At 44.4% G+C, this 12,607-nt stretch overlaps 1 protein-coding gene across 2 annotated transcripts in view; it reads left to right on the plus strand.

Annotated features, from left to right (window-relative positions):
- The window catches only part of CPLX4 (complexin 4), a 33,989-nt gene extending 25,257 nt beyond the window's left edge, over positions 1 to 8,732 (plus strand). For both annotated transcript variants that reach the window (XM_073006259.1, XM_008013917.3), the window contains exon 3: positions 7,207 to 8,732. In XM_073006259.1, the coding sequence (XP_072862360.1) occupies positions 7,207 to 7,434 (228 nt within the window). In that variant the 3' untranslated portion in view covers positions 7,435 to 8,732. The remainder of the gene's footprint in view (positions 1 to 7,206) is intronic.
- Positions 8,733 to 12,607: the final 3,875 nt, after the last annotated feature.

Here is a 12,607-nt window from a genome sequence, read left to right on the forward strand (position 1 = left end):
AGAGTTGTCTTTAAATGTGTCACATTAAAAGCTCCATTACAGTTGAATTTAAAATTTGCCTCTTAAAAAAAAAAAAAAAAAAACAAAGATGATTGTGTGAACCTTCCTTTGCCAGACCCCTTCAGATTAGGAGCTCTTGGGGCTGCCCAGCAGGGTCTGAGACACCGAAACCTCCTGCTTTCTGAGCAGCTGTTTCTGGTGGCCAGGCGGCGGGGAGGCCATCAGAGGCCCCATCAGCCGCCTTCTCTTCCTTCCCCTCCTCACCCTGCCCCAGTTCGGTTTGCTCCTCCTACTTATGCCCTTGAAAGAGCAATGGACTGCATGTCTACAGGGAGCACGGGGATGGGAAGGAGTCACTGGACACTAGTGAAGCAGGATTTCAAGACGTGTTGCTTGGCCACACCAGCTTTGTCATGTCATCTTCACAAGCACCCTGTAAGGTAGGTAGATATCACCTCGACTTTACAGATGAGAACAACGGCTCAGAGAGGGAAAGTGACTTTCCAAGGTCACAGAGCCAGTAAATGGCAGAACAAGACTCTACCACGAGACAATCCGAGTCCACAGGCCATGTTTTCTTGCTAGACCCTTCTGGCAGCTGTGTTAGGTTCTTATGCCCTAAAAAGCAGAATGACATTTTTGAAGAATCGTTACCTCTCGAGACCTCACTTGCCTCATCTGTAAATGAGGGGCTTGGATATGTGGCCTCCAGGAGCTTCTTGAGGCCCTGTGGAATGTCTTCATAAGGGAAAGAGGTATGAGATGTGCACAGCTGGTATCTAGAAATTCTCATTCCATGTAGCTCCCGACGCATGCACACTTTCAATCAAATTGAAAACCGATGCCTATTCCTCAAGAAGACAAATCCACACCATCTGTCCTAATCTGCGGGTGCTGAGGGGTCTTTAAGTAGCTGAAGAGGGAAGAGCAGCAGCGGGGCACAGCAGAAGGAGCAGCCAGCACGCCCCAGCCCAGGGCCTTCACACCAGCCACACACTACCTTCTAAGGGCAGCAGCCCCACTCATAACCAGGACAGTGAACGTGGTTTATGAAGACAAGTACCTGACTGCTCAAGTCCATGATCCTCACAATTATGTCAATCTCATGCTACACGAACTCCTCCACGTGAAAGAAATCCATTCTTTTAGCTTTTGGTATCCTGTGGGCAACGATAAGCGAATAAACTAAAAACAAAATCAAATCTACCTAGTATCAATCACACTGCTATTTGCTTATACACCACGCTTAGCTAACTGGACTCTGACAAGAGGAGAATGCTCAGCTTTTTGAAGATATAACCATCTAAGATAATTTCTCATGGTATCTCAAGTTTGGTGAAAAGAGAAGGCCAGTTTATCCAGGTCTAGGAAATAGTAAGTCTTGAAATCCAGGGTCACGTTTATCTTTTGGTGAATGGTCATGCATCAATCACAGGAAATGACAATGGTAGGATATGGAGCTATTTAAATAATGGGGTATTCAGCAGTGGCCATAAAGATAATAAGTCTGGTTAAAAACAAGAGATTAAAACGGATTTCTCATCAGCTGGCATAAAAATAATTAGCTCTTAACTGCATTAAACAATATCCCAAATTGATAAGATTTCTAGAAATGAGAAGATCTCTGAAACAGAGCCTCTGAGAACAAAGTCTAGCCTATAAGTCCCCTAATTATGTGCTGGCTCACTCATTCATTCATTCACGCCACGGTTCTCATCCTTGAGCCTTCCTTCCCTCCCTGGAGCTGCTTCCGGCCCGTAGTGACGCTGATTCACATTGGCTGTAACTGCACTTGTATTTGGGGATTGTAATGAGCCATTACTTCTTTTCCTTGAAGTGTGAACTGTGTCCAAATATTCCTGGTCTCCCCAACCCAAGATTTGTCAATGGGCAGCAGAACGTGTGGACAAGACATTCATTGTTTGAATTGCAGACAAGGTCCTGTCAGCAGGGTGGTTCATTAGGAAGAGAGGAAACAAGGCTGCTGTGTCCACTGTATAAATCCCATTTATGCTTCTTAATTGCTTGCTCTGTCCCGGATCTTTCTCTTAAGGGCCAATACTCTCCCACCGTCTCTTTCACTGTCCATGCCTTCTTTATCCCAGGGATCCTTTCAGCAGGGATCTTGACACTGAGCTGCCCTCTTTCCTCTAAAATATTCATAACCACCACTACCACTTATCCAGAGCTTAGATGCTTGTGAGGCTGTTTCACAGCATGTCTCATTCAATCTGCTCAACAGTCCTCTAAGTGGCCCTTCCATTGGACATCAGAAACATAAGTTGACTTGCCCAAGGTCATGCATTGGTGAATGACAGATCTGGGACTCGAACCCATGTCTAACTCCAAATCACACAATCTTTCATTCTCCTAGGCTACCTCTGGCAGGAGAACAGTCTGGATAGGCTGCAGCTTTTTACAAAGGAGACACTTGAATACTTAGCCAGTTCTAGGTCTAGGTCTAGCTCAATTAGTTAGGATCCAGAGCTAACGAGGCTACAGGCCCACATTTGGTTCCAGAGGGCATGATTTTCTCCTCTAGCCACTCAACAGCCTTCTCTGGTTGTCCTACCTTTAGTCATAAGGTTTCCATGGCACAGGCCTCAGCCCAGAGTAATCAGTTTCAAGACTAGAATCATCTCCGGAAGCAGCCATGCTCTGGGGGAGGGCCAGTAGCCTTGTCCTTCTAGATCAATGGTGAGTGGAGGACTCTCTGACCAAAGCCATTGACTACATCCAATGCTGTCTTTGGACTTGGACATCTGAGGCCACTGCCCTGCAGCCCATGTTTTAGAGGGCTCTGGTCTCTCTTCTAGCCACCCTCTTTCACATGGGGTGAAGAGTCTGTGGGCCAAAGGGCCTAGACCAGGCAGAGCCACACCCCTCTTGTAGACCATGCTCAAGCTGCTCAGGACCCCAAACGGCCTGCCTAAGTGCATTCCAGAGCCTTCCCAGGCCTCCGATGCAGATCTGTGCTCCTCAGAGTGGCCAGGTAGACTAGGCCTGAGGAGTGGGGTAGCGGTCATGCTCCCAAGGTCCCAAGGCCCTTCCCAGTGAGGGCTGGAGCCAGGAACTGGGGAAAAAAGAGGGCCAGGTTGTGAGCCAGAAACTTCTATCAGCACTTGTGCTCTACCATTCACAAAAATTAGGGGTGGGCCCGACAAGAGGTAAGGGGAGCTAGGGCTGGCTAGGTAGCTTTCTCCTAGAATGGAAAGCCTAGTGCTAACGAGGAAATGACTAAGCCTGACTTGTTAGAAAAACCAAGCCTTTGAGTGAAGGTAGGAGTCACTGCTAGGTCAGAGATAAGGTGCCAGGACATCACAGCCTCCTGAGAGGGCTAACCCCATGTGCAATATTGCCCACAGTAAATTCCCCTGTCCACCTCTGAAGGCTATTATTTTTATGAATAGCTAGTACTGGGTGAGTGCTTAACAGATTCTAAATAACTCAGTTACCATCTAATCAACCCTCCACAGCTCTAAGGCAAATAATGCAATTCTCCACATACAGACAAGGAAATAAAGCTCAAAGAGGCTATACAAAGTGCCCCAGGTCACCCATTCTCAGGTCACCCGTTCTCACTCAGGCAATTTAGTCTGCGATGCCCCAACAGGATTATAAAGATAAACCAGTAGCTATGAAAACAGAGCTCTTTATAGCAAAGAGAACTTACAAATTTAAGTATTGTTAAGGCTGTTATCTTCCCTGACAATAGGTTCATTGAATCATTCAGTAAACATTTATTTTAATTTTTGAAAATATTTATTTATTTGTTAAGACACAGTCTCTCTCTTTTGCCCAGGCTGGAGTGCAGTGGCGTGATCTTGACTCACGGCAACCTCTGCCTCCCAGGTTCAAGCGATTCTCCTGCCTCAGCCTCCCGAGTAGCTGGGATTACAGGCGTGTGCCACCATGCCCTGCTAATTTTTTGCATTATTATTAGAGACAGGGTTTCACTAATTTGGCCATGCTGGTCTTGAACTCCTGACCTCAGGTGATCCCCCCACCTCAGCTTCCCAAAGAGCTGAGATTACTGGCTTGAGCCACCATGCCCGGCTATTCAGTAAAGATTTAATTCTTTGTGTCTACATGCCAGAAACTTTGCTGGGCTGTGAGACACAAAGATGAGTAACTTACAGCCTTTGTCTTCAAGAAATGTGGAGCAGTGGTTCTCAAACTTCAGCAAGACCCCGAATCACCAGGAGGACTTGTGAAATCACGGATTGTGAGGCCCGTGCCCTGAGTTTCTGAATCAGTGGGTCTGAGTAGGGTCCCAGCGTGTGCATCTCTAGTGAGGTCCCAAAAGATGCTGATGCTGTTGGCCTAGAGAACCCACTTTGAGAACCACTTTGATAAAACTTAGGGCAATCAAGATCCTCTCCATGAGGCAACGTAGAATTGCACTGCTCTTGCTTCCCTGAGCAAGAGGCACAAGGATAAAACAAACCTCAGAGTCACCCTTGAAGGAGGAAACCATCCCGAAGCTTCTTCAAGCACAGCAGAGCCATAGAGAGTGGCCTTGCTGAGGTCTCCCTGTGAATGGGAGGCAGGAGAGCACCATCCTGTGAGCCCTTGCGAGTGTGTTCAGTGTTTTATAACCCTGGCTGGCTGGCTGGCTTTCCTTTGGCCCCTCTAGCTGCTCGTCCCTGCAGGCCTACAACAGTTACCCTGTCCAGGTTCAAACCTGGTGACATGCTTGGGGATCTTACTACCAACCTGAGGGAAGGGGCCAGAATTCCTGGGAATGTCTTTTCAAATCACTTGCATTTGATGTCAGGATGCATAAGAGAGGGCAGATGTCCCACATTTACGTGAACTGAGAATGAGTCGGCCACCTTGTGCTTTTCCTCACCTTCCTGCAAAAAGGCCCAGAAGATGATCAGCAAGGAAAGCAGCTGCTAGGGAAGGCAAATAAAAAATAAATAGAAATGCACAATTGGCTGGGAGCCCCTAGGGATTAACTAACTAATTAATCCCACAACAGTTTGACCAGGAACTAATTAATCCGTTAAGCACTTGGAGGGCCCAAGGCCCTGGCCAAGAGCAGGGAGAGGCTTCACTTATCTCCGGAGGCTGGTTCAGAGTGGGACTGTCCTCCCGGGTCTCCAAGGAGGGCCTCGGTGAGGACTGTCCTTCCCAAAATCATTGGTTCCCCCTGCATCAGAAATCTGCTCCTCAAGCTATTTCTTGAGCCAGGTTCCTGTGTCACTCTGCCCAGGGAACCGAATCAAAGAAGAGAGCCCTGAGGAAAGGCTGCTGGGCTTCAGCCCCTCCAAGTAAGAGAGCCACAGAGAGTTAGAACTGGAAAAGACTTCAGCCATCTGGTCCTTCCAACCCACTTTACAGATGAAGAAGGAAGTTTACAGGTTACCTTGGTGTGCCGTTTGGACCTAGAGACAACTGATGTTTCTTTCCGATCATTCCTATGCAGCACCCAGACAGGGGGAATTCAGATCTCCCTTTAGGTGCTGTCTTTAACTCCACCTCAGAAGTCACCAGGGGCAGAAATCTTTCTTAAAACAGTGTAGTCTGATTGACTTAGATCATTATTTTTTAATATGATTTTTCATGAGCTTTGGTAACAAATTTAAGGCTGGTCACAACATATTCAGGTGGCTCTAACATAGATCTTTCCTCTCATTAGCTTTTCTGACACTCTTTTTAATCTTCTGTTTCCCTGAAACCCAGGTCACCTCATGTTACAACCTGATCTCCAAAAAATCTGACAGCAGCCATCTGGGGATATAAGCTAATGTTAACCTTTCCCAGAGAATGGTTTTCTTTAGACTCCTCTCTCATTACAGAACAGGAGGCTTTGCAGTCTAAGTGGTGAAACAATCTCAGCTGAGTATGGTGGTGCATACCTGTGGTCCTAGCTACGTGGAAGGCTGAGGTGGGAGGATCGCTTGAGCCTAGAAGGCCAAGGCTGCAATGAGCCAAGATTGCACCACTGCACTTCAGCCTGGGTGAAAGAGAGAGACCCTGTCTAAAAAATAAAAATAAATAAATAAATAAAAGAATCTCAAAGACCAGGCAGCATGCACTAAGAAATTCTGGAACAGACACTCCTAGAATCACAAAATGAAATGTGCAAGGCACTTGTGATAGCATCAACAATACCGAAGGCTAGACTGCCAGGATGCTGAGTGGGGGCCATGTGCTTGATGGTTCACTTAATACATGTGTGCTGTGGGCCAGACTCCAGTTCAGGTGCTAACGATGGAGTTGAATCTGACAAGAGCCCATGTGAGGGGCTCCCTGTCTAGTGGAAGGGAGGAAAAGAGCAATGATTAAGCAAAAGTTGCCATTAGGGTGTGATGAGTGAATTAATGCATACTGTCTAGTCACTATAAACTGAAACCTCATCCTCTAGAATGGGGTCAACCAGGTGAGTGGACCTTGGCATGTGCCTGATAGAGTCTGCAAGACTTGGAAAGCTGCCCTTAGGCAGAGTTGGGGTGTGATGCCCCAGCTTTTGTGTGTATAAGCATCACAGAGAGAAAGGGCTTCTTAAAAATCCAGATTGGGTTGGGAGTGGTGGCTCACGCCTGTAATTTCAGCACTTTGGGAGGCCGGGGTGGTTGGATCACCTGAGGTCAGGAGTTCGAGGCCAGCCTGGCCAACATGGGGAAACCCCATCTCTACTGAAAACACAAAAAATTAGCCAAGTTTTGATAGCGTATGCCTGTAAACCCAGCTGCTAAGGAGGCTGAGGCAGGAGAATCACTTGAACCAAGGAGGCAGAGGTTGCGGTGAGCTGAGATTGAGACACTGCACTCCAGCCTGGGTGACAGAGCAAGACTCCCTCTCAAAAAAAAAAACAAGCAAAAAAAAAAAAAAAAAAAAAAAAAATCCAGATGGCTGGACTCCACCTCCAGAGTTCCTGATTCAGTGGATCTGGGATGGGGCCCAAGAATCTGTAGTTCCAGCAGGCTCTAGATGATGCTAATGCTGCTTGTCCAGGGACCACACTTGGAGAACCACCATACTGGAAGGTTCTGATTGACCCAAGGTGCCATGAAGGAGGGACGTCCCTCCAGGAGCCTCCACGACTGCCACCAGGACCAGGCTTGACTGCAAGGCCAAGTGTGCCACTCACTTCCTTTATTCTCTACAGACTTCTTCCTGCTGCTTTTAAAAATGTATTTAGTTACTGAGTTACTAGGTTTAGAGTTATTTATCTATCTCTATTTATTTTTCACATAGAGTGAAATGGATGAGAATCAAATCCAGATGGCTGGAGATGATGTGGATTTACCCGAAGATCTCCGGAAAATGGTAAATGAAGATCAGGAAGAGGAAGAAGATAAAGATTCTATTCTTGGGCAGATACAGAATCTCCAGAACATGGACTTGGATACCATAAAAGAAAAAGCCCAGGCCACCTTCACTGAAATCAAGCAGACAGCGGAGCAGAAGTGTACCGTGATGTGAGGGGTGGGAGGGGTGGAGGGAGGGAACCAGTCATCCTTGGAAAAGACCACTCTCCTGTGGGACGTTTCGAGCAGTACATGTTTTAATGTAGTGAACACATTAAGGAAAACCACGATGATCCATTGATAGACAATCATTTGGTTGTTCTAAATATTCCTGGCAGAGCATTTAGCTAGCACCTTGCAGCAGGAACCATATTTTCCTTTTAGTTATAAATGAGACGAACTGGAAATTTCAGGTGTAAATGATGATGCAGAACACGTATCTGCTTAAAGACCTTAAGATGAGCCAAGAAGAAACAAAAGCAGGTGGCATTTCCTCTCCAACTTTCTTCCTTGGAGGCCAAGTTCTCACCCTGTCCAACTATTCACAGGACACCAGGTCCCTTCAGAGAAAGATGTGGAGAGTCAAGGTGTCTACTGGAAGCCGGGTTGCCTACAGGGAGCTGAGGCTACAGACGCCAGGGCAATCAAAGGTCACCACCCCCACCCCTCACCTCCAGGCTCCTTGAATTTGTCAGTGATACTCATCAAGTTTGGTCCTTGGATGCTTCTCAGTCAAGTGGCGGTGGCAGGGATGTGGTGAACAATGAGAAATTGAGGCAGGGAATAGACCTCACCAGCCCTTTGCATTGGAGATCATCACTCTAGTGACCAAGTGAGGAATGGAACTGAGGGAGGCACAATTATAGGCAGAGGGAAACCAGGGAGACGGCTGCTCTTTTTGAGTTGAGCTTAACTCTCCTTGTCTGAACTTGGTGATAGCAATGGAAATAAAGTGGGTAGACTAACAGAGAGCGTTAAGAAGTTAAATCAGTCTCTCTCTGTCTCTCTCTGTCTCCTCCCAACCTATTTCTCTCTCATCCCTTTCCCTCCTTCTTGTCCAATCTCCCCATCTCTTTTTTTTTTCCTTCTCCTGTCCCTTCCTATCCCACCCCTTCAGACTACCTTCCAGTAAATCACACTGTCATTTGGTGCCACAGGCTTTCAGGGTAGGCACTGATTTTTTTTTTCCCTAATATCTGCTCTCTTTCAAAAGGAACAATTCAAAAGACTTAGGACAGTTACCACTGAAACACTTCAAGCTATTTAGCTAAAGCCCACCAAACCAAAACAAAATACTGATTTTTTTTGGTGAATCTGTTCATATGGTGAATAAAGATCTATCAAAGGAAAAGGAAACTGAGACCCAAAACTTAGGGTCTAACTTGTTCTAAACCCAGAGTTCCCAAATGTGTTGTACAAGAAGTTTTGTGTAATAAAAATATGCAAATAAAACAAATGAATAAAGGTCCAAAACCTATGGTCCTTGGCAAAGTTTAGCCTGTCTTGGAAGTTCCTGGGAGAACATTGGTGCAATGATTGGGTCTGATTAGCTTCTAGTCCACAAACCCAGATGCCATGAGCACATTTTAAAACTGCTTGTCTTTTATCAGAAATGGCATGTGAGTTGTGATTTGTTTTATAGCAGAAACTTTAAAAGACTCACTTTCTAAAAAACTACAATATAATAGATATGATTTAGTTTCAGTTTAATGCCTTACTCTGCCCTGTAGTTGACGGAGTGGGTAGTATGGATGGGTGAGAGGTGCTGCATGTGGCCTGATGTCTGTACACTTTGTATGACATAAAATACTACAACTGCCAAATTGTTCCACAGACTAGCCTCAGGATGACAAAGAAGACGTGCTTTCTGTAAAAGATGCAGCCAGTTCTGCTAAGGAAATCACTAAACTGGCACTTCCTCTTGACTGCCAACATTACTCCAATGCATTTTGGTCATTGTCTCAATGAAGTTGCACAGCTGCTAGAAGACTGTGACCATGATTCCTCTCATATCACATCACACAACCCCACAACACAGCCCAATGTATCACCTCACCCCATACAATGGTACCCCCCATCACATTACACCAGACCACAACCTATCATACCACATTACACCACAACACACCACCCCACACTAAACCACCCCTCACCACATGGCCACACCACCCCAATCAATACCAAATCACATGTGTATGGGTTGGGAGAGGGAGGACATGTATTAGGGCATCCAGAAGGCCTTTTTCTCTCTAGAGGGTGGATTGATGTCAATGAGCACAAAAAGGTCTCCCAGTATCAAAACCTAGAATCCAACAATTATTAAGGACTAAGAGGGAATCTATTCTAATCTCCCATACAATAAAGGGACCCTTTCCAAGTTGTCCCAGTTGAGCCTTATTTGAAAGCTTCCAGTGGTACAGAATTCACTATCTGCTGCTCCAAGGAAATTTAACAACCACCATTCCATTTTTAGACAGCTTTAGTTGTTAGAAAATCCTTCTTTGTCTTAAGCTGAAAATGGTTGCATCTTTAATCCATCGGTCATGGTTCCGTTGAATGGAACTACACAGATTGTGCCTACATTCCCACTCAGGCTTTGATATATTCCCCTCTCAGTTTTCTCTTTTTCAGGAAAACATCCTCACTTCTTTTCGTCAATTCTCATCATACAGTAGGAACACTGTGAACAGACTGGGTAATTGAGCGCTGACTGCTGATGTCTAGGAGTGAAGCCAGCCATGCAGAAGGCAGCAGTGCTGTCACCTTTCACACCCTGCTACTGGACTTGATGCTTGAAGCCATTCCTGAGCCAACTCATAGTGAGGAATGAGGATTTTAGACCCAATTCCACTAGCACATGACCTTAGACAAGTCATTTATTCTATCTGGAAATCCACTTTCTCAACAGTGAAAATGAAGGGGCTGGATTACTCTATTTTCTGTAATTCATTCTATGATTTCAGGGTGGTCACTGTGGACATTTATCTTGTGAAAGAGAGCACATTAGCCCATTGTCACTGCCACAGAACTAGGTTTCAGTCCCTTTACTAGCTTCAACTGAGCAAAGGGACACCAGGCTCCAGGAGTGGCGGGAAGGAAGAGAGAGTCAGATGCTACAAGAGAGGGGATAAAGAACATAGAGTGTTGCCCATGGAGAGAAAAATCTAGAGATCCAGGGGGCATTTCTATCCAGGCAGAAGGAACCATAATGACTCTGGGGAGAGGTGCTGAGGAATAAATTCCAAGAAGGCAAATTAAATGGACTTCCCAATTTTGCTTAGAGTTAGTCTATCCCAATTAGATATGGGCTCCTATAGTACAAAGAAGCAGGAGTTCTACTTTTGAAAGACTGTTGATATAGTGAGCTCAGTTACCCAGAAACCAACTGATCTAGTTTGTGAGTTATGTAAGTACCTGGGTTTTGCTCCTGGCACTAGAAATTTAGCCAAATTCCTACTTACAAACAGAACCGTCAGACACAGGGAGAGGAGTGAAATTAAAAGTGAAAAAAAACTAGAGCTTACAGCTTCTGATAGTGGAGAATAAGCTCCTACTGGATCAACCCTCCTGCAAATAACAACTATAAACTATGAACAAAATGCAAAGAAACAACTGCCTGAAAGCACTGGAAGCAGCTAAAAGCAGGTCCACACCGGAGGGAAATGAAACCTGAACAAGGAAGAAGGAAAAAGCACTGGTGAGTTTTCCTTTGCTTAAAAGTTTCATCTGAGGGCGGACCCCACTTGAAGCCAAGTAAGACAACTAAAACTCAGATGGAAAACCTGCAGCCTTAATGTACTGAAGAACCAGCAGAGTTTGGGATGCCCACAGCAGCTGCAAAATGAAAGAGCGAATCCTAGAAAGGAAAGAGCCATAGGAGGGGGATTCTAAATTCTGTGTATGAAGTCTGTTCAAGATCCTGGCAAATCCCTGAACTATGCATAGATTAGGGATACTCTGAGCAGCCCAGTGAGGGCTAAACAAACTGAACTAAGAATTCTGTTACTGCCCACTTAGGAGAAAGAGAGTTTTGAGTTTGAATCCAGCCATGTTTGCTGACTATGAAACAAACAGACAAACAAATGAAAATAATCTTCAGAAAAACATAACAGAACTCAGCAAAGTAAGTAGAAGGATGGAAACACTACAGAGCACAAATCAATGAAATAGAAAACAGACAAACAATAGAAAAAATTAAGAAGTCCAAAAGTTGGTTGGTTAAAAGATCAACTAACTTGACAGACACCTGGCTGAATTGCTTAAGAAGCAAATAAGAGTACACAAATGACCAATGTCAAAATTGAAGGAGGGAATACACTACAAATCCTACAGACATTGAAGGATGATAAGGGAATGTTATGGAGAACTTTATGCTAATAAACTTGACAAGTATTTAAGTGAACTTAACAAATTCCTTGAAAAAAAATGCACTTCACAAATACTGATGCAAGATATATAGAATAACCCTATGTCTTTAAAAAAATAGAAATAATTATTAAAACCCTTCCCACAAAGAATACACCAAGCTTAGGGGGCCTCACTAGTGTCTTTTATCAAATATTTAAGGGAAAATAGCACAATCTTACCCAAACTCTTTCAGAAAGAGGAAGAAATTATTCTCAAGTCATTTTATAAGGCTAATATAACCCTGATGCCAAAACCTGAAAAAAAATTATTTAAAAAAAAATTGCGGACCAATATCTCTGTTGAATTTAGATTTTTAAAATTCTTAGCAACTAATACAAAATAAAATCCAGGCCGGACCTGGTGGCTCATGACTGTAATCCCAGCACTTTGGGAGGCCGAGGTGGGCAGATCATTTGAGATCAGGAGTTTGAGACTAGTATGAACAACATGGTGAAACCCCATATCTACTAAAATTACAAAAAAATTTACCTGGGCACAGTGGTGTACACCTGTGGTCCCAACTACTTGGGAGTCTGAGGCATAAGAATCACTTGAACCCAGGAGGCGGAGGTTGCAGTGAGCCAAGATGGCGCCACTGCACTCCATCCTGGGCAACAGAGGGAGACTCTGTCTCAAAAAAAAAAGAAAAGAAAAGAAAAGAAAAGAAAAGAAAAAAAAGAAAATTCAGCAATACAGAAAAAGGATAATATATCATGAATAAATGAGGTTTATCTTACAAATTCAAGGTTGATTTAACATTCAAAACTCAATAAATGTAATTCACCATATTAACACAATAAAAAAGAAACCCCATATAATCATTTAAGTCAACAGAGAAGGCATTTATCAAAATCCAACACCCATTGTTGATTTAAAACTCCCGGCAAACTAAGATTAGAATAAAACTTTATCAACTCAATAAAGAGCATCTTTGAAAAACC

The sequence above is a fragment of the Chlorocebus sabaeus genome, chromosome 18 (assembly GCF_047675955.1).
Source record: "Chlorocebus sabaeus isolate Y175 chromosome 18, mChlSab1.0.hap1, whole genome shotgun sequence".
NCBI classification, from domain to species: domain Eukaryota; kingdom Metazoa; phylum Chordata; class Mammalia; order Primates; family Cercopithecidae; genus Chlorocebus; species Chlorocebus sabaeus.